The 25,602-nt window shown below is 43.3% G+C and overlaps 2 protein-coding genes across 16 annotated transcripts in view; one reads left to right on the forward strand and one right to left on the reverse strand.

Moving 5' to 3' along the window:
• zranb3 (zinc finger, RAN-binding domain containing 3) overlaps positions 1 to 12,518 on the reverse strand; it is an 88,792-nt gene extending 76,274 nt beyond the window's left edge. For 2 of the 4 annotated variants that reach the window (XM_049570599.1, XM_049570596.1), the window contains exons 1-2: positions 12,393 to 12,518; positions 10,068 to 10,270 (exon numbers count right to left, since the gene is read on the reverse strand). In XM_049570599.1, the coding sequence (XP_049426556.1) occupies positions 10,068 to 10,213 (146 nt within the window). In that variant the 5' untranslated portion in view covers positions 10,214 to 10,270; positions 12,393 to 12,518. Of the gene's footprint in view, positions 1 to 10,067; positions 10,271 to 10,570; positions 10,590 to 12,040; positions 12,090 to 12,392 lie in introns of those variants that run through there. The other 2 variants (XM_049570597.1, XM_049570598.1) reach the window with 2 other exon arrangements.
• Positions 11,864 to 25,602, forward strand: part of LOC125885125 (R3H domain-containing protein 1) — a 50,830-nt gene continuing 37,091 nt past the window's right edge. For 10 of the 12 annotated variants that reach the window (XR_007448814.1, XR_007448815.1, XM_049570585.1 and 7 more), the window contains exons 1-2: positions 12,720 to 12,851; positions 20,940 to 21,099. The gene's annotated coding sequence lies outside the window, so the exon portion shown is untranslated. Of the gene's footprint in view, positions 11,971 to 12,719; positions 12,852 to 16,057; positions 16,221 to 20,939; positions 21,100 to 25,602 lie in introns of those variants that run through there. The other 2 variants (XM_049570587.1, XM_049570586.1) reach the window with 2 other exon arrangements.

A 25,602-nucleotide genomic window follows, 5' to 3' on the forward strand; every position in this document is an offset into this window, starting at 1 on the left:
AACTTTATCAGACCTGACCTGGTTGTGACAATAAGACAAAGTTTATGGCTTACATAGAAAAACAGCCCGTTCAGAATGATGGCTTTGCTCAAGGGCACCACAGCATCATTCATTAGAGAGGAAGTTATTGTTTCTCTTGTCCAGACATTCCTGGCTTGTCCACACCAGAAAGCTTCCTGTCACAACCCGACTTCTCAAACCTCTCTGGCCATAGAAAACACACACAGTCACCTCACACACAGCTGCTCTTGGACATATTACAAATCTGTCACTTGTAATTTAGCTCTGCACTGGTGCTTTGTTTCAGTTTGCTGTTGTTGCTATTCAATATTTATGTTGTTGTTGTTCCTATTGAAAACTTCTGTGTCTTCGGAGAGACTTTGGGGAGTGCTCACAGCGTCTGGGTTCATCCAATTCCCAACGATGGAGAAAAAAAACTAAAGTTAAATTCCTCAAGTAAAATAACAATATTTTTGGAGGAAACTGTCAATTTAGGAAAGACATCAAATCTTACACTATGTCCTTTAGTTGCTATCATGTTTGTTTATGTAACTCAAAAAGTTGTTGCACAAAAATCTAGCTTATCCTTGAGAATTGCTGAAATTCAAAGCTCAGCTGAAGAGTGGAGCATCTTATCTTGCACTGACTGAACTTAAAATGGAAACAGATGACTTTTCAACCATTTCCGCTCTGGCGTTTCCAAATTGTATAATCGTTGATGCCACTGTCGGAAAGACAATGGAATTGCTTTCCATTTTCCTTAAAGCCTATAGCAATTACCACCTGGGTATAGAGTATCCATGGTAACTTCAGTTGTACCACTGTCTGCCATTTCAACCCCTGGGAACAATAACTGCAAAGAACTTACAGTAATACTCTTTGGTAACTGGGGATACCTGCCGATAGCTACCAGGGAAAACTAAAGCACTATCCTCTTCCTGTTTTGGTTGCACAATGTTGACACACTTCCTTTGTGCCATAAATAGAGCCTTTATTCTCATTAACAGAACTGTATTTGGGTGAGTGGATGACTTCATCACCATTTTTGGTAATAATTTAATGTTCTGCCTCCAAAGAACTAATGAGAGCCACTGCTTTGGGGGCATTTTGACCAAACAAAACCAAAGTTAATTGGAAAAGTGGAAAGACTTGTTTCTGTCAGGTTTGAACGAAGTGTGTTTTACGCTGAGTTAATATGGCAATCAAGCTGGTCTTGCCCTTCATTCATGTGGTGTCAGAATAATCAGGAAAATTAGTTACCCACTGGGAAATTTCATGTGATCATCCCCTCAAGTTGGAGCTCGGAAGGTCAGTGGAAATTTTGGTGTACAAGTTGCTGAGTCGAGGTCATATATGCAGACTGGCAGACATTAGTAAATGTTTGATTGATGACAATAAACTATTTATTTTTACAATAGGATTATTATTATGCATCAATATACTGAATCACATATCGGCAATCGCTGGTTGTTGGGCCGATATTGGCTGGTTGGAAAAATTATCTTAACATATAGCCCAACCCTGAATTCCTGGGTGAAAGCGAGGTATATAGGGAACCAGTCTCAACGCTGATGGTGTCATTATTCTCAGCCATCCCATTGTGCAATCAACATTTACTTGACAAAAATAAGTTAAAGCAAAAAACCTGTCTACTTCTACTTTCCAAGTAAATAATTAAGCCTGATTTTTTTGTATTTAAGTGTTGATTCATAAGTAAAATAAATTAAGTAAAAAAAAATTCAGAAGCGGATCTTGGGCACAGATGTGAACTCATTTAACGCCAGGAACACACTGTACGGATTCAGCCCCCCGACTAATTTTAGAATCGATCACAGTGTGGCTGTCTGACAATCTGCGCGTCAGACATTCTGGTCGTTTTGGGAGATTCTGTCTTGCAGTGTGAGCAGTTTCGCAGTCCAATTTCCCAAACTGCTGCTGTCATAAGGTCTGTTATAAAACGCAGCGCGCTTGTTTTAATATTATAGGAGTAATATTTTACATGGTGTGGTTGCTGTTAGTCTTGATGGCATCTTCCAGCCATCTGCAGCTCCAGATTTTTGTTTCCCTCCTTGTGTTCTGCTCACAGTGGAAGTACACAAAGTAACGCTGCCTTTCAGTTGGTCTATGTTGTGTTGATGATTCATTAGAGAGTAAGAATAGACTGGAAATCAGTGCTTTGCTTTTTTCTGACATGTTAAAAGTGATTTTAAAATCTAAATGTATCTTTGTTAATCCTGATTCTCCTTTTCAATCCACATTTTAGGGGCGTATGATGAGCCTGCAATGGAGCCTAAAATGAGGATGGAAGTAGCAGCTCAGCTGTCTGGCTGTCTCTGATATGGTATGTTTTCGCAACCATGTAACAACCCCTTTACACTGTGCATGATAAAGGAACAATGAACGCGCGACACATTCCTTAGCTGAAGTTGTCCCAGAGGAAAAAGTACAGATAGATCAACCTCTGCTTCTCTCTGCCCGGTGGACTCGGGCCTATTGTCATGACCTTGCTTATTCATAAATGCTTCCAACACCATGTCAGAGCAAACAGTGCAGCGGAGCAGTTCTGAATACCTCAGACACAGTCTCTCATTATTCTTTCTCCTCCTCCACCTCCTCCTCCTCCCCCCATCTCCGCCCCATTTCTCTCTTTCAGCTGAGGAACATGATTAATGTGCACCTTGCCACTGGTGGTTTTTCTAATTGCCAGCACACCGGCCCAGTCAGCGCAATGCGCACACACACACACACACACACACACACACACACACACACACGCCAGTATGTGTGTGAAAAATGCACACAAAAGAAAAGAGAAAAAAATGCACGATACATACAAAGTGCACACACACATGTACATGCACACACACACATATATGTGCTTGCGCATACCACCACCCACACACACACACACACACACACACACACACCCACACTCACAAACTGGGGGAGGAAGTGCGGCTGGGGCAGGTGCTTGCCATTTCCCAACACATTAATCATCCTCCTTTAAATAACCTGAGTGTCGTCTTGACGGTTTGAGACTGCGAGGATGCTGCAGCGCTGTTGCCTGACGACGGCACGGTCCCCGCCGCCCCATCTTTCTAATGTTATCTCCGAAACCCACAAGCCCCAAAGTGTCAGGAAATGGGCTCCCCTACCTCCCAGGCTGGCTACGATGATTTGATGGGTTTGACCTCTGCGTGGTGATGTGTTGCGCGGCACGGTGTCTAACCCCAATCTTCCAGCCCTGTTAAGGTTCTCCTCTGAGGAATGAACCTGTAGTGTGCTGTGGTCAGAGGGAAAGCGGCTCAGAGGTTGGATGCTACACAAAAGGCTGATCAAAGGGTGCTACAGCGTGCCATGCTCGCACACAGCTATGAGTTCAGAGTGCAGTTTAGCTGTATATTGCACTGAACTTAAAGTCAAAACAAAGTAGTCTTCAGCGGAAAAGGTTTGGGCCTTTTTCTACCTGTGGGAGATGGAGGATGTTTCAATAGTGTGTGTGATTTTTACAGGAGAAGTTTAAATCTGAGCTATATGGGGCGATCCACTAGTGTTTTGCTTACACATCCTTTATTTTCCTAACTTAAGCATACCCTTCTGCACACCCAAATCTATCAGAGAGCTCTTTTAATTTTTTCAGTGGTGCTTAAAATAGAAAAAACTTCTTGTACTTGCTGGACTCTGTCTTTTGTTGAGTGGATTTTTTTCCAAATCCCTTACTTTATTACAGTGTTTCCCAACATACATGCGTACAAGAAAGGACAACAGTGCTTCTGGCATGTGATTTTGCAGGTGGAGAGCAGTAAGACTTACTATTTAAACAATCTATAGCACATGGTCAAATTGTATTTAGGATGTAACTAAGTCCACTTTTGCTAATTAAGCATAGGCACAAAGTAAGGTACAAGGGGCAAAGAGGGTGTACTTAGTCCCTTAAGTAATCATAGGTGTGTTTTGGGCATTACATGAATTAACCAGTCAGAGTGTCGTCTCCTATTTCCTTTAAAAGCCAGGTGCACCCGCAGCTGGCACACTGCTATTTGCATGGAAGATTCTGCAAATTGGAGAAGCGAGCGGTTTTCTGCTGAGAGTAATGCAGTGAGAGCAGTGATGTCACTGCAGCAAATGTCGTGGGACATGTAGGCATCAAAACTAAAAGAAAACAAAACTGAATTTTTAGCTTCTGACATAATGACGTTACGCTGCTTGTCGTGCATAAATGGGAACGGCGTCTCTTTTAATGGGGACTCAGACAGCAGCTCTGCTCCTTCTATGTTCAAATTTTATACAATGTATGAGGTATTATTTCACCCACCCACAACCGTTCACATGTCCCTGTGTGTGTGACATGCATGTGTACACGTGCTGTAAACCCACCTGTGTAGACACATCCTAGTATCTGTACCATGCACCCTTTAAGTAGCAGGAAAATACTGCACAACTCTGACTTCAGACCAGACTTTGTTGGTCAATGATGCAATTGTTTTTGGCTGCCTCAAAATAGCAATATAATGACCTTCAGTTTAAGACCTGCACACCCATGGGTGCAAAGATGGGCACAAGTACATTCTACTTACGTTACATGGGCGCTGGCCGGCTACATTCCTTTTAATCTGGGTTTACCTGTAGCTTACTGCAGCTAATGTCCGCAAGGAAAGCTGAAAGGTTTAATCAGGGAACCCCTAAAGGTCAGTCTCTTACTCCACAGTAAATATAATATGAATATGTTGTGGTACATAGGTGTGACTGCTCTTTTACATAATCCTTTTTCCGTGCGCTGTTTAATCATAATCCACACCCTCCTGTATTCATTACAGCAGGACGTACATAAAGATGTATGAATGTTTGGCTCTAATGATGCATTTACTCTGAAGATTTCAGTTTCTTGAAATGATAAACAAAGCCTACACAATTTTTATGTTACAATACTCGTTAAAAATGTTTCCCACCAGCCTAATTCTTCTCTCTCTAACACACAAACTGACCGAGCAGGCTGCAAAGTTTATTTATCATGCATAGCCTCTATACTTTGTTTCTATAAAAACCTCCAATACTATCCAAATAATGGAAAGTTGGCCATTAAGGCTACGGGTTACTGATGGTGGGTAAAATTACATTTCTCATGCTGTATAATAGAAAGCATCTCCTGCCGTCTTCATAACGAAAACTTACATTAAAACTTATGGCAAATTTCACGCTTAATTAGGAGGAAATGGAATATAGAGCACCTGGGAAAGTAAATACTGTAACTGAAGCACTTTGAGGATGGAGGAGGGACATTATCTGATTTTTGAGATGCTACTGGACCCAGTGTCCCTCCTCAGATTACTGGTCAGGTGCATGTGATTTGTGACCATTCCTTTTTTAAATATGTCTCTAACAAGCCCCCCAACTTTATGGAAGTGACACAGTAAAAATGTAGTGGAAAAGTTGTCTGTTTCCACTTGAAATAGAAATCTAAAAGATGATTACTTTAAACAGGGACTTTGTAAATGCGCTGATTTGCTCCCCCTGCACTGTAACTCCCAGCGTACTGCTGAACAGCCCAAATGATTTTATGGAACCACTCTGTGTAAAGTGAACAATACTTAATGGGCGTAAATAAATCAACTTGTATGTGTACAGAGAACAAACTCCATCTCTGGAAAGGACTTCTCTCAGTAATTTGACCATCGCGAGGAGAGACGACACAGTCTGCTTATTGATCTCCTCTCACATCAGCCGAGCAGGCCTTATTCAATAAAAGCACAGCCAGTCACTTACAATCATATTTTGGACAAATCAGAACAGAGCGGACATACAGTGCATCACATGGCTGGCTTTGAGCTGCAGTCAACACCTTAATGGAAGTGACCAAGAGCTCTTAATGGATATACTTTTACTCCAAATTGATGTTTTTTTTAAATAATAGAGAACTGTGTTTTACAGTTGTACCATGGCTAAATGTATGTTTTAAAATGCCTGAATATATATACAGATGTCAGCACTCAAATGGCACATTTCTGCCCAACTTTCCACACAATACAATCAACCACATCTCGAGGGTTTTTATTGTCGCACTGTGCCACAACTTTCCAACATTATCCCTATCTAACTCCATAAAATTCACTCACCCTCCTACACAGACCGATACAGCGGCCTCCATAAGTATTTGAATTGCAACAACATTTGATGTTTTGGTTCGGTGCTCTTGATGCTCTGGATGTGAAAAGACACAACGACTATGAGATTTAAAGGAAAAATCCGCCCCCGGATCCTCCCACGCTGTTAGATATCCGTCATCAATCTGTGATGTTCGGTGCATTTCAGGAGTTATTTTATAATGAAGGGCTGCCATTTATTTTTTGTCTGTCAGCCTGCCTCATCTAGTTCCACTTCAGGTAGTGTTATCCTACATTTCCCAGAATTGTTACACTCCTTCCTAAAAATCCAACAAGTCTGCAGCCACATGGTGTTCTGGTCTCTGTTGAGCATCAGTGGAGAAAGACACTGCTGCTTTAATTCTCAAGGATATTGAGTGAACAAATAAAGAACAGCGGGGTGCCTCAAATACACAGACACATCGAGACTACTGTCAATAAAATCACCATTTTTAGCTTGTAATCATCTTTACCTTCTGTCTGTGTGTGAGTGTGGTACTGTGGGCTAAAAATGCTGCATTTTCTGTCACTATATCCCACAGTACTTCCTGCATTCCTAAAATGGCTGCATGTTTTAATGCTAACAGATGACACTACCGTTGTGTCAACATGAAAAGGAAATATAAAGAAAAACCTGAATCATAGAAATCGAATGAGAGTACAATGGACATTACTTTTTAAATCACCATGGTCAAAGTAGCGGCCATTTTTATGTGTGTCATGCTACTGCAATTGTTGTAGCCAGGCCTCTGCAACCTCTGGAAAAATGAAGCCAACATGGAAGTGCAGTTCCAAAAACTGCAGTTCCTCTAATGGCCACTTGAGGCTGGCTCCAAGAGCGAGTTAATCCCCATGGACCTCCATGTTAAAATGTCCAACTTTACCGCTGAAATAAACATGTTTACAGGCTAGTACAAAAATAGTTTTGGTCTCTATAGCTGATTTCAACATTCATGACGACTTAATGGGGGGTGAATTTCTATATAACTCATCCATTTAAATTTCATTAGGGCTTAAAGTTACACATATCTAAAGGGAAGGGTCGAAGGCTGTCTGCGAGGCGTCGCTGCAGTTTATGAGTCAGATCCACCCCTTGCTCAACCACAGCTCCATCCTCTTGTCCAAATCACTTTTGGCTCCAAAAAACCAAGATGGCTTCAGTCCACAAACCAATGGGTGACGTCCCAGTGGTTACATCTATTGTTTTCTATAAGTCCCTTTTACACTGCCAAATTTTCCGCAAATGTTAGGCCGTTTTGCTGGCAAGCTGCGAGCATTTAGACACACAGAGCCGGATTGGCGAGTTGATCCAAGGTGCCCAATTTTCTGCCACGTAGGGTAGTCATATTGGCGGAACCCTTTTAGTTTAAAAAGACCGAGGCGGCCTTCTGCCACGGGAGGGGCTGTTGATGACTTGTGAGAGGAGCTGTTGATGACTCCGCACGTGCAACCCAGGTTTCACCCGGGATAAACAGGAAACAGCTGATAGCAGGAATTAGCGAGCATCTAGTAGCAAGAGGGAAACGCAAACCTGACAGACACTGTAAAGATGAGCAACTGGGGAGACAAGGAATTGCACGCCCTCCTTGTCCTTGCAAACGAAGAGGCCATTAACTGTCAGATGATGGGAACGGTGAAGAACAAGCCAAATTACGAGAGAATTGCCGAAAGACAGCCAGCCGCGGCTTCCCTCCCAGGTCACTGGTTACGTCACATGCTGAGCTACACGTTTTGTTACTTGCTGACGCCCTCCATTGCCCCAAAAAGGCACATTCTGTATAAACAAAAGTAGGTAGGCGGCATTTTGCTGCACTCCCCGATTTTGTTTTTATACTGCCAATGCTGAAAAAAAGACTGATTGGGCTTTCCTACAAATTTGCACAATTCCAATCTAAAAAGGGCTATAGTCTATATATGAAGACAATTTTTGGGTTTGTCACATGATGTCACTGAGCACAAAGAGACTTTTTCCCATCGACTTAAATTGCGAAAGAGAAACCTGTAAATCAGTGGATGCATTTTTTTGAGTGTCACAGCCCCGGCAAAATTACTAATTTCACTGTCAGGATTTGATTTATTCAGTTGGTTAACATTCAAAAGTCTAGAAGAGCCGCACAATTAAATAATTTAATCCCATTTTAAGTTAGCAGACAGCTAAAGTGGAAGCTGCTTAGCTCGCAAAAGTCTGTGGTGTGACTGCTGTATGAACCCAATGATGTGAAAGATCCATGTAATTAAGGGTTATTTTATACCAGAGTTGGTGATTGTAACCACAATGGTTTTGGTGAGTTTTATATTGTTTCTGTCGAGTTTAAATGAAGCGAGTTTTATGATGAGTTAACAAGGCAATTAAGCTAAAGTTAGTTTCAGTATGGTGAAAGAGAGAAACTTGGATTGGTGTACAGTTGTATTTTTCTGTTTAATAAGGAAAACAGGTGTGGGATAGGCCAAAATGGAGATCTCAAACTTGTGAGTGTGACTCACTTCATGGACCCACGGATGTGTGGTCAAATGACCAAAGCAAACAGTTCAATGTTTTTTCTATCCATTCTATTTCTATGACTTGAACAACGTGAAACCTACTGTAGCAGATATGGCAGGGTTGTAAATGACAGCAAAAGTTCATGGTCATTATGGGCTGTCGACAAAAGCCCTCCCCCAAACAGTGATCGTCCAATCATGCTTTGTAACCGTAGCAAGGCAGAATATAGGTATTATATATATGTGTTGTGATATGTAGGTGAAGAAATAAACCAGCATCATGTGCTCTCTCTGCTTCCAGGCTTCCTCCACCCATAACGTCTTGTGCTACTGTCACTTCTGCTCGTCTCCAGAGAGCAGCACTGCCCGCGCTGCTCTCCCTGTCACATTGATGCCAATTGACTGAGGTAGCTGTCCACACAGTGCAGCAAGAGCCAATTGACTTCTGACCCACCCGTGTAACAAAGCAGTGCCTCCCAGTGTTCCTGAATCAATATGGCCGCTCCGCATCACAGCAGCGGCGCTCAGATTGGCTCCCCCTGTGCTGACCTTCCCGAGAACCCGAGCGTACTTCGACTGGTCGGGGAGGAGGAAGTGCTGGTCCGTTCCTGCAGCTAATGCTCAACACAGCCAAACACTTACAGACTTAAGGGCAACAGCGAAACTTCGCATGGCCTGCTAATTGTTTTCAAAGGATACAACCTGGACTCTATCTGACCTTTTGATTTTGAATAAATTCACATACATTCTTAACTTTTTACTTGCTTCCTGAGACATCATAATGTAATGTAGCAGTGCTGGAAATCAGAGGTGGAGTCAGACTGCCTATTTTAAAACATGCCGTCTTATTAAGTATCACACTGATGCAGCATTAGAGACAAAATTTATTTAAAAGTTTTGCTGTGAACGATGGACGTAAGCTGAACATCTTTATCAGTAAGAAGTGAAAAATCGAAACACATCAGTGACCGACTTTTTTGAAACGCCTTGCTTTGCCCTGTAATTGGTGGTGACCAATGTATAAAGCTGCTGAGTGAAGATATAAGAATCTACTTGTATTCTTCTATGAAATGCTCAGACAAAAGATCCGAGCTGAAAGCATCTTCATAGCAATAAATCAATATTTACACACTGCAGAAGTGGAGTGGAGGGTAGGGCTGCAAACACTGGATGGCATAAACCCAGAGGGGGGACTCAGATATCTGTTGTTCAAAAAATGAACAAATCTACTTATCGTAGGGGGACATTTAGCTGACAAATCAATGTTTCTCCTTGTCATGTTATTACTGACATGCAAGATGCAAGCTTACCTTTAGTATTCATGAGCATTGCTCCAATATCAAAGATGTTTCTTAACATAAAAGTTAACATAAAAAACTTTTAAAAATGAAAAACTACACTCAGTGATTTACAAACGATAAAGCTGTGACGTTGCCGACTGCTTACCGTCCATTCTTGGATAGAGCAAACTCCACTCCCTCCCTTTGGAAAGGCATCAGGCGCTGCAGGAGCTTGTGAGGAAGGCCTGACAGTTGCTGTGACCATCTTGTATCACAGCAAGAGGTCTGTAGGCCATTATCATCCATTTCCATTCGTAAGTCCTCATCAGTTTCTCGGCCCTTGCTCAGTCAGCCGGCTCTGATTTTAGGCTGGAAAGACGAAACACTGGTAAACCGTGTTGTATATCTGATGCAGATTAAGACATTATTATTCTATTAGATATTAAAGAGCACATTTAATTCCCATGTTGTTTGCTAATATAAACATGTTTTATAACAATGGTAAGAAGCTTTTCTCTGCTGCCTCCTAGCACTGACAGGAGTGCCATTATTAGAAGCTGGATGACGCAGTACAGTGGACAAAGACAGCCTGCATTTTAGATGAGAAGGTATAAGTTGCCTGTCTCAGCTGCTGACAGTTGCAGCAGCATCTGTTCTGTGTTGCCTCACCTGCTGCTGTCCTGGTCAATCCAGGCAGACGCCTCTGCCTCCACATGTAATTACAGTGGGGAAGTGTACACCAACAACCCTACAAAATCACTGTGTCTAAAACAGTAACAGTTTCCTGTAAGGGCAGTGTTGTCCAGACAGAAGTCAGAGAGCAGGCTGTGTTTGTGGTGGATGGCAAACATCACGTTTTTTTTATGTGTGTGTTTAATATGATGTACTTATTACATGAAAATTATTATCTTGGATGTCAATTGTGATGATAATAATAATAATAATAATAATACTCTGAAAGAACAACAAGCACAAATTAAATTTGATAATTGAATGATTAATTTCCCACCAGACCCACAGAAATACGGATATCCTCCCTGTATTTCTGTGGTGTTGGAATAATCAGAAAAATTAGTTCCCGATTACAAGGATTCACGTGACACCTCCTAAGGTGGAACGACATCTGTTAAGTCTGCCAAAATGTTGAGATGATGTCATATATGTCGAAACATGGAGCATGGAAGTAAATGTTCGATTTATGGCATAGACTGTAAAAAAAGATGGATGACATGACCGCTCCCCAAAAGTGAAGCCAAAACATCTCAATCGACTCCCCATGGCTGGCAGCAGTATTGGTCATAACCCTGCACCCTCTATGTTAGTGGATGGGACATGTTTGTACCATTAAGGGTTTCTGCCAATTGGTGTGCTTGCGATTAATGGCTCTGCTCGTGATTGGGTCAGATGCATGATTGGGTGGGAACTTGCTACTGCTGAGAGTGACTCTGGCTCCAAATGACTTCACCAGCGCAAGATGGCAGCAGCCGTATTTAAGATATTTTGGCTTCATTTCTGTACACTGGAGACGTGTTGTCCATCTTTATAAACAGTCTAGGGTTTATGGTAATAAACTTTTCATCAATTCACCTACTGTGTGTCAATTTTTTGCTAGCATGTGATTTATAATAAGGTATTAGATTGTAACCATGAGTTGCTGTCCACCTAGAGTGACCTATATTTGTGAGAAAAGTCATTTAGTAGCGTTAACTCTGATAACAAGTCGGTTATTACAATAATTTACCAGTTTTGGGGAAGGTGCTGGTGCAGCAATAAATCTGGGATAAAATCACTTTGTAACTGTATCACCATGTTGTTTAAATGCTCTGATGAATAAAATGAACACATCTGATTTGCCCAGGATGTTTCCTAGTTATTTCTCAAAGCTCATGACACTCCAAAGCCGGATGAACGACGTCCCAACACGGGAAAGGAGACCATCCGACAAGCACCTGAACGCATCATCTGATCTGGAGGCTAGTATCTTGCAGTATGCTAGCTAAAGTTATGTATCGAGTTAAAACTTAACTTTATCAGTGATGTATTAGAGGACTTAAAGTAAAACTTGCCAGGTAAGGTGCCGACAACAATTCCCTACACAATTAAGAATGCAAACATAAAAGTTGGAGTGACTTATACCACCTGAAGAAGTCAGGATCCAGGACGTAGCGCGGCTAAGCTAAAGCTAGCAACAGCAACCGGAAGTAAACAGACTTGCCTAAAAAATAAAAGCACCGCTCGTGCTTAAAGGCTTAAACCCATATATTTATGTTCGCACATGATGCATTTGGCTCTAGTAACCAGCTAACGTAAATGCTCTATTTTTACGTTATGTGTGTTTACATTTTTCGTAATAGTGTGCTTCTCTGCCACATGCAGCGTTGCCATGACATCGTGACTCAGGAGCAGGACTCAGTCCCATAACATACATGCAAAAGTGTTGTGTTAGTGGAGCTAAATAAGAATAAACCCAGTGTATACGTGGCTTGCCTACCCTGTGAGACGGTGGGATGAAGCACAGCAGTCAAATGGTTCATGAAACAGCAGACTGAACTGAAACACTGAAAAGTTTCGCGGCAAATTCAGGGTTCACTCGGTTTATATCACCAGGCATCCGCAGCACGCAGTTGTCACTGCAACTTCCTGGCACTCTCGTGAAACAGTGTTATCACACTTCACTTTAAAGACTTGACATAATTGTTAAAGGATAAGCGAGACAAATGACGAAACTGTCGCACAAACTGCTTGCGTGCGTATCGCTATAACGCAAATCCAGCAACGACAAGACGTGACATATTTCCAACACCCTACGTGTGTGTGTCTAACGTGAGGAGCTGACGCACTCTCCCAGCCTGCTGGACTCCACCGCCTCTCCTTCACTCCGCCACAAACACTATTAGCTACTTCACCCTGGGTAGAGACCACGGCTGTGCACCGATTGTAAACCAAAGCGGTAAGGCAACATCAGATATCTGCAGTATCTTGTCCAACGGGTACCGGTGTGCGGTAAAAACGTCAACCGGGCGATTGTAATCATGTAACACGAGATAGTTAGCCGTAAACATCTCTCGTGCTAGTGCGTGACAGCACAGGGCGCCCGGTGTTTGGCCGTTTTCAGCCGTTAGCTAGCCACAGCGCCAGGTAATAATCGTTAGCTTAGCCGCGACACGACCCAACGCCAACTGTGGTTCGTAATGTTGCCTAGCTTTTCGGCTAAAACACCTCGCATGCTAACGTCGCCTCCAGTTTGTGAGCGGCTATACTTAAATTCGGCGTTCGTCCGAAAAAGCAAACAGCAGTTATTTAATAATACAGTATAATTCAATAACTTTACGGCCTGGTTCGGCTGTTTCTCTCCCGGTAATATGCGGCAACGGACAGTGTGTACTCGGGTTAACGGTTAGCTTTATCAATAAACTGAGCTGTAATTAAGCTGTTGGGTTGTTAACGTTAATGTTTTATAAGCCGCATTTTAGCTACATATATGAATAATCAGATTTCAACGTCACGTGTTGTCCAGTCTTTGCTGTTTTTCCCCGAAACATAAAAATGACCAAATTTGCAATGGAGTCTGGTGCTGCGAGCTCGCTGTGGAATAGCGAGGAAAATAGCAGTAAAGTTACATTGCCCCAAGTGATTAATGAAATCAAATGCATTTCCTGTCGACTGATTCTCCACACCATCCTCTGTATTCTCATTTGAATTATAATCTCTTATCAATGTGGTATGCATGTTTGTCAATGAGATATTTTCTTGGTTAATTGAAGCACAGAAAAAGTAGTCCCAGGCTAATTAATCAAGCCAACATATCAATAAATGGCATATAACGTCCTCTGAGGCTTGTCTTACAACTGAATTGCAGTGTAGTTTTGCAGGTTATCAACCAGAAGCGTTCTCAGAAAAAAAAAGCCATTTATATAGCAATATAGTTCCTCACATTGACATATAGGCTACTGTTGTTTAGCAAACCTCAATTACTGTAGTCAGAGAGTACAAAGGTGGACAGCGAAGCTGATTTGAATTAGATCTTACACCTAATGACTCATTTTGGTGCTCATGTAATACAAAAAGGGTACCCACTATAATTGCAATGCACAATGATCACCTCACAGACTTGATAGAGATGGCACTGAAAGCTTACAAGTTGCCATCACTGAGGCTGAGCATCATGATACTATCATTTTCATGAAGGTACCAGCGGAGCCTGGTGGGTGGAGAGTGGATGCTGGCTCAGTCCCTCCGGCTGCTGTTTCAGTGAGTGGAGGAAAATGATGTGTTAATCTTTGCAGGGGATGGCAACTGTGCTGTCCAGTGATATATTGTGTGTTGCGTGTAATCTGTCATTGCTTATTTAGAAGTTCTCAATCATGTTACGTCTATGCTAGAGTGATTTTTAGATAAATATCAAAATCTTTCTTCACCTGCTGGGAGAAAAAAAGTGGATTAGGTAATAAATCACAGCTCAAATGCTCTCTTGTGATTGTCTACACTGTGGTTCACCCCTCCAGTGCTAAAAATAAATGCTAATAATTGCTTGCCATAACTGTTTCACCTGCCGCAGCTCAGGCCGCGCTGCAGCCGCCACTCTGTTGACCATTCATTACGCAGGTTAGGGCATATTTGGAGCTGATGACATTATCAGATATTGAGGTTGAGGATGCTGTGTAATAGCTTTCTCCAAAGATGTGTCCCAGTGACTAAATAATTCATCGCCTTCCAGGGGGGGAAATCTCTCTTTCCTATAATATTTGGTCTGGGCCATTAAATAATTCATCCGCCCATCCATAAATAGTTTGTTCAATTGGTGACCTTTTCGTGGGATTAAGGAAGCACAATAATAAATTCTTCAGAGACCTGGCATAACGAATGGTACAATTATGAGGCAGGATTGGATCGGATCGGTTGTCGCAGCCTGGTGTTGGTTGCTAAGTGACAGCAGGAACTTTTCCGCCCACTGTGTTTGCTGTTAAAGTCTGAGTGACTGAAAGGACAAAAACAATCACATTATGGCAGTCTAGACTTCGGCTGCGCACAGGACCTGTTTGTGACTTGCCGTGTTTTTGACAGCTTGTCATTCACTTAGTGATGAAAGTGCTTCATGAAGTCGATTATTTCCAGAGCTCAATTATCACTCCTTTCCTTGCTATCTTCATCGTGTGTGCAGAGGAGACAGAATACTTGATGTTTAATGAAATAAACAAGCCAAGTGAATTCTGGCGGAGGCTGTGATCCCTTATTGTTATTCCTATTAAATCCTCTTAAGTCACAAAAGGCAGATTGAAATGAAATAGAGGAGGTTAGGGGTGCGGTTTGATCATGCACAAGCTCTTCCTCCTTAGTCAGTGTATTGTTTTCCAGCTGATCCACCAATAAGCTTATCTGAGATTTGCCTGAAGCTGAATGTTTTATTGCAGTGTTTTACTCTTCCTTTTCAGTAATGGGTGGTATTTCAGGTGGTGGCGGTCTCTGAGTCTGTGGGATTAGCCGTAGCCTTGTCTTCTTGTGTGAAAAGCAGGGTGCCAGCTTTAATGGGAAGATAGCCCAGTGAACAGCTCGGCCTCTCAGCGGCCAGCGCCTCCCCATCGACTCTCCACCTGGTCTTTGAGCACCTAGCTGGCCGCAGACATGTCGATCCTGTCCCCATCCTCTCCTCTCCTTCTCCTGCGCTTTCTTTTCGCCTCCTCTGTGCTCCTTTCTTCGCCTTTTCTTTCTTACGGCTCTACCACCCGCCCTCCCATTCTCTCATCATCCTCTCAGTCTCCTTCCATCTATCCCATGTCCCTGGCTGCCCTTTCCTCCTCCTCCTCCTCCTCCTCCTCCTCCTCCTCCTCCTCCTCCTCCTCCTCTCACCCCCGCCTCCATCCTAAAGCAGAGTAGCTAATGAAGAGCCCCATTTAGCCAGTGACTTTGGTTCAGTCGGCGTTCCGTAGCGCCGGCTTGCCTCGGCTGCCGTGACTGGCTGTTGAGGCTCTGACATCACACAGGGGCCAGCTGTTGATTTGGCGCTGTCTCCAAGGCTGGCTGGCTTGATGGGTTGTGGCAGGTAGACTTGTGCTCGCACAGCACTCTCCCTCCCTCCCTCCCTCCCTCCCTCTCTCTCCCTCTCTCTCTTTTTGTGACACCCACTCACCCTCTCCCTTTACACTCCCCTCTCCCCATCTTACACTCTCACTCAGTCGAGCGAGCGAACAGGAGGCAGCAGGCTGCCGAGGAGCGAGCTGGGAGGTGACTCCAGCCTCCTCTCCAGCAAATTGTGCCTCCTGTACAATGGAAACTAAACGGTTGAGTAGCAGAAGGGATGGAGGGCAGAGCTGCCGGGCAGGTAGGTCCTGCAGCTTCGAGCCATCTCACACGCTTTTCTGATTTCCTAATTTCTTGTTTGTTATTTTGTTGCTGCTTTTTCAACATTTGATTTCCGCCTAATGTGACCGCCTCTTCTATTTAATGCTGCTTTAAAAAAAAAACATGTTAATCCACGAGAAAATCTCTTCCGCACCAGCTTTTCTGTGTCTTTTATCATAGCATGGCAGCAAGTCAGCAAGCAAGTGTGCATTCTTTCTCTTTGGCTTGTTAAACTCGGCGCAACACGAGATTCGGTGTGCTGTCAGTGCTGTGTTACTCAGTGAGCTGAGCCAGAGCTTTCCAAATCTCCTCGCCAGTTTGCCAATGCTGCTTCTGCTTTTCATTACGAGGATAATTAACCAAGATCAGCCAATAAGAGGCTTCGCTCTGCATTGTTCTCCAGCCAAGCTCATCCCCTCTCTCCCCTGTTTGTTCTGCAGGTGTTGTCTGCAAATGGACTTTTAATGAGTCTGGCGGACTTTTTGAGTTATTCTCCTCTCATAAGGCTCCATAGATTAAAACTGCTAGACTTGCATGTTAGTTTTCTGTGTTTATTGTTTCTCCTCTAATTGCCTAGATTGATATTCCCTGGAAGCTCTCCTGTGGGATAGGTAATGGATTACCTACATGCTCTGCTGTGGATTTAATTTATTAATGCTGGCTGACTGCGCCTCTGCTCCGCCGCACCGCGCTCTCACCGCCTTATGCGACCTGGAGGCAGAGCGAGAAGCGCAATTAGAGGCTCATTTGTGCCTGTTTATGTTTTTTCAGTTAATTCAGTCTGAGCTATTACAGGCAGTTCCTTAAACTGACACTGCCTCAGACGCCCCAGAAATTGAGGCAAGCAGTGTATGAAAGTGCTATAATTTCATAAGCTTTACACTAATCGTTTTCTGGTCCAATTATATAGCTCCCCTGTCAGTGCTTTCCTTGCTTTGCAATTAGCAGAAATGGCTAGAAAATGGGAGATTAGTTACTCAGTTTAGCAAAACGCTGAAATCAATTTTATTGCAGCGCCATGAGTGTGAACCAGCATTAGTAACCTAATTAACTGTTTATTTGATGTCTGATTTTATCAGCCAGGGTGCATGTCCTGCCCTCTGCCGAAGCCGATTTATTCTAAATCCATCTTTTTGTTATTGTGTTTGGAAGTCGGCAATTAACTGCAAAGCTTTAAAATGTGTGGCTGCACTTGCTTTGATTCCTGTGGTTGAAATGTACAATTTTAGAAACCAGCCATGCACGAGTAGTAATTCTTACTCGGATATGGCGAGCAGGTGACACAAAGCCCTCAGACATGGCATCACCTTTGTATCTGAGCCTCTGCTTTTGTTTCACCATGCTCCACTGAATAGAGCTCTGTTTAGTATTCTACATCTCTGCAGACAATATCCCAGCTGTTTGGCAGCGCTCCTACCGTTGTCCTTTTTATGTGACACTTGCAAAAGCTCATCAGCGGCAATAAACCGTGAATTATTTTTCAGCTCGTAATCTGCAGCCGCACGCAGCTCAGACGCTTAGAAGTCATCGGTGGATTTTCTTTCGCGGTCACACAGAAGAAGCCTGCGAAGGTGATGGCTTGTTCTTTTCCGCCCCGCTGTTTGACTCATCTCCTCGTTCTCTGCCGAGAATAGAGCCAGGGATGGAGTAGCAGATAGAGGGAGGGATTGAGGGTCCTTCACCTCCAGTTGAGCTGGTTTTAGCCCAGACAAGAGCCCTGATCCACGCAGAGCCGGGCAGAACAGAGCAGAGCGGAGGTGTGGGAGTGAAAGGTCAGCCTTTGCAAGAGCGAGGCAGGTGTGTGTTTGTGCTTGTGTGAAGGGGAAGGAAAATAAGTATACTGGAGTGTGCTTGCTTGCCTGTTCCTGTGTGCGCGTGCCACCACCAGTCGGCTCTTGTGCGCTTCACAGTGATTGAAAAATTTCTCATTAGCTTGCCATCGAACGTAATTGTCCGTGAGAGTATTCTGTTAAGAGCCTGGTGTATGATTAACTCAGCTCAGTGAACAGCCACCCTCATGACCCCACTGTGGGTTTTTTAAGTATTAATTTCCATCAAGAATATATGTGCAGGAGAGAATGTGTGTTTGCATATGTGGCTACACCATTCCAGCTGTTATCGTCTGATTAAATCATTGTTTTTATTGTCATCCTTGATTTGTATGACAATTATTTCTGTTTCCTGCATTGTAATTGAGCACGTCTGCATTTTAATACGTCGATGCATGTGATTGAGTGCAGATGGGCAGGTTTGATGCATTGGTGTGAGTGTGAGTTTGGCTGATATGCCGTGGGGCATGGCGATAAAGGTGGTGTGAAGGGGCGGTGTGACACTGAACGATGCCTGAGGGAGCCTCTTTAAGGTTGCTGCGCTCTGCGGCGACTGTAATACCAATGAACCACTCCCTGTCAGCTCCGGCGCAATACTGGAGGACGCACAGACAGCAGGCGGAGTGTCTCTACAAGTTCACTGCTGCGTGTGTGTGGGAGTGTGTGTGCATGCATTTTGCGGAGCTAAGGTGTGTTAGAATTTGCTGAGCACCAATCGAGCGCTGATGCTTCCCTGTGCCTGTCAAAACGTTTTTTTATTTTTTTTTTTATTTTTGGGGTGTGTGCGTTGTTTGCGCCATTAACATTCATGAGACCGTCTCCACCACACTGCACACACACACACACACACACACACACACACACACACAGGCTCAGTGTGAAGTCCCGAAGCCCGCTCAGCAGCTCTGGTCATAAAACCTGGAGCGCCTATGGCCAGACTCAGCCGCACCGCTGTCAGAGCAACTTTTACACTCTGCGTGTGTGCATGTGTGATAGCTGCAGGACCAGCACTGAATTACAGAGCAGGGCTCCACATTCTTCCATTTCGGGCATTTAACTGGCGCTTCCTTTCGCAGCAGCTTGAATTGGCACTTCTTTTGCGAGCGAGAAGGGCAAAATCTTGAGCCACAGCACCAGAATGATACAGGCCAGAATAAGCACAGAAGGGGTGCTGGGTGCATTCAGGAAGAGATAAGAGGCACAAGGTTAGAGATAAGAGTATCTCGGAACAAGGGGAAAAAGACATTTGGAGATGACCAAGAGACTTATAGATTACAGGCTACAAACTGCGTATAGTGGGTTGTGTTCTCTCCAGATGTAAGTAATTATTTAAAGGACATCAACATTGATAAATGGATACTGCCTCGGGCCTCACACTCGTCCGTCTGCCAATGCCAGGGAGAAACGCTACGGGCTGAATGGGCGAAAATGTCACTTAGAAAAGCTAATATTCAGATTTCCCTCACTCGCATCATATCACTGTGTATGAGATCACATTTCTACCAAATATAACGACAATCATGGAGTCTTCTCACAGTTCAGGTCACTCTTTATAACACTCACAGTATTCGTGGTTTGGCTATTCGAACAAAAGCAATGCACCAAATGGCGACTCCTCCCACCCATCATCATCTCAGTCTGCCGCTCGGGCTGCAGGCTGAGGTGTCACAAGAAGGAAGATTATAAAGTGAGCAGGGATTCTACTTGACCTTTTTGGCCGGCACGGGGGGGTCTCACCACCAAGACCATGTTGGGAGCAGCCGCCAGACCTTGGCACCGCTGGGTGCCAGAGTCAATGTGGCACCTCGCCCGCTCACTGAGACGGAGATTAGGGAGAGGAGGGAGAGGCCGAGAGGAACGCAGGGTGGCATTGAGAAGCAGGAGCAAGGAGCAGCTCTATGTATTGTTGTGTAGAGCTGAAACATAACTGATTGATGGGTTAGTCATTGGACAGAAAATGAATTGGCATCCATTTTGATAACTTATGAATTGTGTATTTTGGTTCCATTGTAAACTGGTTTGGGTTTTGGACTGCTGGTCACCTTGGGCATTAGGATATTATGATGTGTACTAGTCAATATTTTGTGGCACTCTATAGACCACATAAATAATGGGTTAAAGGACTAAACAATCAGCATATCAATCAATGGATGGAAACAATAGTTCGTTGCACCCCCAGTCTGATGTTTATCATCCTAATCTGGCAACTGCGACCAACTGCAACCAATAAAGTTGAGCAATAATGTCACATTTTCACAATGTAGAGGAGGAATATGGCTAATTAAGGCAGCAATTCAGCAGACCAGTGAAGGGAAGCACGCTGTAAAATACTGATTTAGTACAAAAGCAGGAAATCACAAAAGACTCTTTCTGCAATATTATGTCAATATTTTTCAGCGCTGTTGTTGTTGCCGTTTTCAGATGTCTGCCCTGCCCCACCAGTGTCACCCTGTAGTTCAGCAAGAAAGGAATTTGCTGGAAAATAGAGATTGTACGCTAGACGATTTGAAATTTATGTGCCACCAAATGGCAGAGGATTTTCAGCTGAGAAATGCTATCTTCCCCCCGCTGCTCTCTGAATTCCTAATGCTTGGTTTTTACGAGGTTGGCAGGGGTGCCTTCTCCTGTTGCCTCCGCCGCACTCCCATCTCGGTGCTCATCAATTATTTATGGCGCATCGGCACGCACAGGCCCAGAAATACACACTCAAACCACACTTTTACTTTTTGCTCCGACACACAAATATTTCAGTTTGCTGACGTCCTGGCTGCTGTCAGTCCGTGCGACCTCGGTGTCAACGCTGCTCCCAACCCCTGACCTCCATCACCTCTAACGCCACAGCGCTAACCCTGTGCCTCTCTTGGTTGCAGGTCAGCAGGGGTCATGAGGGTGTCAGAGGCCCCAGTTGCTGTTCAGAGCAGCTGAAGCAGACATGGGCAAAGAAGTCTCGAATGGCATCGGTAGGCTCAGCCTCATCGACTTCACCAGCCACATCCTCCTTCGCCACAACCACCTCTGGCTACGCAACAAGTACGTCTCCTTTTCATTTCTGTTTGACTAGAATAGTCAGTTGGGATGGGATACATGTTCTGGGGATCTTAATGCTATAAAAGTCAGGTTCCAGAAAATCTGCTACTGTTCTGTGAGTCTTAGAGGAGGGTTCATCACGTTAAACAATTGGTGGCGCTAAATCTCCAGTTGGGTGCCATTAACCACTGCAGAAGAAGATGGTGCAACAAGATGATGTAATGAGCAGAGTCAGTCAAACTATTTGTATGTCATATGTCAAATATGTTTGTGTTAACAGTCTTTAGCCAACATTCATTTCTTTTTTACCTACACAATAAAACACATTTATTCACATATAGTGTACTGTAGTCCTAAAACCTAGAAATGAGTTAGCATTTTTGCATTTCAGGTTCCTTTTCCTCAGTGTCAAGAGGTTTAGATGCATGAAATAAGATCTGTGGTCAACACAAGCTTAAGAGATTATTTCTGTTTTGTTCTACGACACAGTATATGTCAGTTAATACCCAAATTATACATGTTTTTTTTACAAGTGGTTAAATAAGACTACATTATGGCATCATCCCAAACACAACTCACAGTTTTACAGTTCCTTTAGCCTAACGCCTAGCATTTTACGTCCGGTGATTGCTTATGTCCAGAGCTTATTTTCTGTAATAATCCAAAATCCAATAGAAGAATCCCATTGGGTTTTTGTCAAGGGAACCATGGCGATGCTAACATCAGGTCGGCCTACAATAAAGCGTCATCCCTGCAGCCCTCTATTGACTCACCAGTCATCATTTCCGTTGAAACATGAAGAAGAAATATTATGCAATTTCCTGTTATTCTGACATAATACTCTTGTTATGCCCTAATCTTATTCCCCAACGGAACTGCTTACTATAAATGGATTAACCATATCTATAAGCAATGTCACATAATTGGTTGAGTTGTTGTAGTGCATACATTGTCCCAAATGCTTCCAACAAAGCTCAAACCCAGAGAAATCTGGTATTTTGATTAAGGACACTGTCTGTGTCATTTGGTCGGCATCATTTGTCAGTTGTGTCATATCCCCTTTGCGCATGCGTCATCTGTCATTAATTAACTTTTTATCCAGTTTAAAGCATTTAACAGTAAAGTTTTTGAGCCTTGGTCGTTTCTGACTATTTATTTTAAACGAATGAAGGATTTTAGTCATCAGATGTCTGGATCTTAAATTATCAAAGCAACAAGCTGAGCAAATGCCAGCAGCAGCTCTGCTCCAGCCCCTGCTGTGCCAAACTGTGTCAGAGGAACACTGATTTGTATGTCAAACTGCTTTTTTCAGTTTTTAAATCACCGGGTCCACTTATTATGGAGAGGAGGAGACCTCTGCGGATCATTCGGCTCCCAGTAAAAACCTCCTGAGCGTCTGGATCTTAAGTTATCAGAGAAAAAAGTTTAGCACACATTAGCAGGAGCTGGGCTAGCGGCACCTTGTGTGATGAGCAGAATAACATCAGAGAAACACTGACTGTTAACATGAAACTGCTTTATTTAGTGTTTTTCTGGTTATAATTACCTGGTCCGTGGAGAGGAAGTGACCTCTGCAGATAATTCAACCTCCTGAGCGATGAATTCTGAATGAATCCTAACCAGGATTCGATTAAGAGACCCCTAGCGGCAGAAAAGTACCTATTGTACATTTAATCTCAGGCAGCCAAGCTTTAAATTTTAAACTCAACAAACTACAGTCAAACATTTGTTAATCTCAGACCTAATGGGATGCTTTGGTGCAGTGTTAAAAAATATTTTTAAAGTACTGACGTGATACATGATTGGTTGTGGCTAACTCCTGCTCCACTGTTACAGCATGAAAGCAAGTGGCTGCCATTACACTGACCAAATAATCCAGTATGACATTACAATATTAAGGGAGCCTTAAATATACAGAGAAGAAGAATATGGTGATGTCTGTTTTCAGTCTCGCTCATAAGAGACTAATTTGCTACTCCTTAAATTCCCAGACGTTTCCTTAATATAACACTAAGGATCAAATGATGATCTATATTACTTATGCAGTCAAAACATCAGGGATTCTAAACAGTCTCACAGTGCAATTACCTCAGCCGTGAGAGACGAGACGGCAAAATTCCAATGCATCAAAGTCTGAAGCCAAATTTAGTCCAACACTCCAGTCCCATGATAAAATGTGTTTGGAAGAATGAATGAATCGGTGAGGGACAAAATAGCTATCCATCACAAGCCTGGCTCTTGAAAATATCTGTCCAATATTGCAAATCTTCAACAGAGCGACTCAAGAGACTTCACTCATCAAAATGTCAGCAACAGACACTAAATATTCAAAGGCGTGCACGGCACTCTGGAGTATTAAGCTGTTTTCCTTCAGAATGTAAAAATAATGTAAAGCAGCAGCCGGCATTGCTTTTGTCAAACCTCTGACAGGTCATTGAAATTCAACATCCGACTCTCCAGTGCCCGGCTACATTTTAGCTAACCTCCTAGCCCCGCTCAGCATCGGGTTAGCGGTCCATTTGCCTGGCAGAAGAGCTCAGGAGAGTAGCGGACCTCACTAGAAGTCAATTACTCTGACATAGAGGAATTGGATGCCGCCTTTTAAAAGAGAGCAGTTCCCGCTCGCTGTCTCAGCTCTTTTGGGACGGAGATAAACAATCAAGTCTCAGCCAGCCGCTTTGCTGCTCAGCGATCAGATAGGAAAATGGCTCTGATCACTGCCGGGCAAATAGGTTGATGCCCCCACTGATTGGTGAAGGCTGGAACACACACGCAGCCAGTCACGTACACACTCAAGCACAGAGTAGGTGCTGTCATGTGTGGATCCAGTTTTGATGTGCAAAGTGAATTTGATGAGCCCGTTTCTAATTAACCTATTAATAATAGCTCTCATGTACCAGATGTCTGCCCTCCCTTCTTGTGCCGATGCGTGTGTCTGTGTGTGCGTGTTTCACTGCATGGGGCCTAGCTGCATAATTAGGGCATACCAGCAGGATGAACTCGCACCATGACTTCAACATAGGGAGGTCATGGCATTACACAGTTGTATCATGCAAAGGACTATAGGTGCAGAAGCAGCTGAGGTTCCAAGATCGGCAATAATGTACTTGTTTTATTTTATTTTTTAATTCTGACGTCAACCCAAAAAGTCTCCATGTTTTATGCACAATGTTCAAACTAGAGTCATTAAATTAACCAAAATCTGGAGCATGATTTGCATGCTCGAGCTGTTCCCGAACAATATACACACTCAGGGCTAGCTGGTTTTCAGGGCTAGAATCGGGATATGGACATTTCACCTTCATGGCTTCCTGTTTTTTTGGTTGACTACACACAAAAATATAATTAGAGACTTTGCCTTTGGGACATTAATCAAATAAAAACACAATTAGTAATGTACCTTCAATTTTGTTGAAATTTTTTTTGCTGAGAATCCATTTTTAATATCATGTATACCTGTTTAATAGCACATTATGTTTGATTCAGCATAATTATGTCATTGACTTATCGCACAATGTCTTGACATGACCTTGATAATTCTTTAACCTCGATACTGCCCTTTGTGTTAACGTTAACGTTTGCTTACAAAAGAAAGCAGCAGGGTTTTCCTGAACATTACAAGACTGGAGTGCAGCGAGTCTCCAATTTTTTTCCTATTTGCCCGAGTCCAAAGAAACACAAAACAAAAACTTTAGAGATGGCACAGTGTAGCTTAGCGGTAGCCTGCAGCTACACAATTGGAGTGGAAGACTCACAGTCCTTGTAGACCTAAGCTTGCTAACCCCTGGCAGTGAGCCAAAAAGTTTGTTGTTTGTAGTTTTATTCTCCAACAATTTCATCTTCTACTCCGAAATCCACCAGCAAACTGTCTGGCTTCTCGACCGTCCATCCCCAGGAGCCGACTGTAACTAGGTGCAAGAGGCATCACTTGGTTTTGTATATGTTAGCCTCAAACTGAGTGATTTTGGGCTACTCTTTTGAAGGGTAAACTTTGTTGTAATTATTTCTGAGACAATATATTGTCCAATAATAGCAGTTATGCAACACACTCCTCACTTAGTCAATGTTCAGCAGCTTTCAAACTTAGTCTTTGCAATTGGTGGTGCTCCAAAAAAAGGTTGGGTGTGTCTCATGCAGTAAAAACTCGACCCTCTGCGCCTCCTTCAAACACTTTCAAACATCGATGTCAAAGGTTTATTATTTTTGTGGGCCCAAGTGGGGACAGACGCTGTAATCTGAAGCTGTCGGATCTCACAGGAGCAAACAGTCCTCCTGCTGTGTCTTGTCCAATCACGTCCATTGTCTGAAGCTGAACAGCTGCGGAGCTGTGAGACAGCACAGACAGACAGTAAGGAGTGACTGATGACCACAGACTGTGCTGATGACACAAACCGCCTCCTTCCCCCTCCTCCTGCCTGCTCCTTCCCAGACCCTTCTCACAGCGCACATTGAGTTTGAGTTGTCAAACACAGATGTAACTAATAACATTAATAATGGCTGAATCCC

The sequence above is a fragment of the Epinephelus fuscoguttatus genome, linkage group LG24 (assembly GCF_011397635.1).
Source record: "Epinephelus fuscoguttatus linkage group LG24, E.fuscoguttatus.final_Chr_v1".
Classification (NCBI taxonomy): Eukaryota; Metazoa; Chordata; class Actinopteri; order Perciformes; family Serranidae; genus Epinephelus; species Epinephelus fuscoguttatus.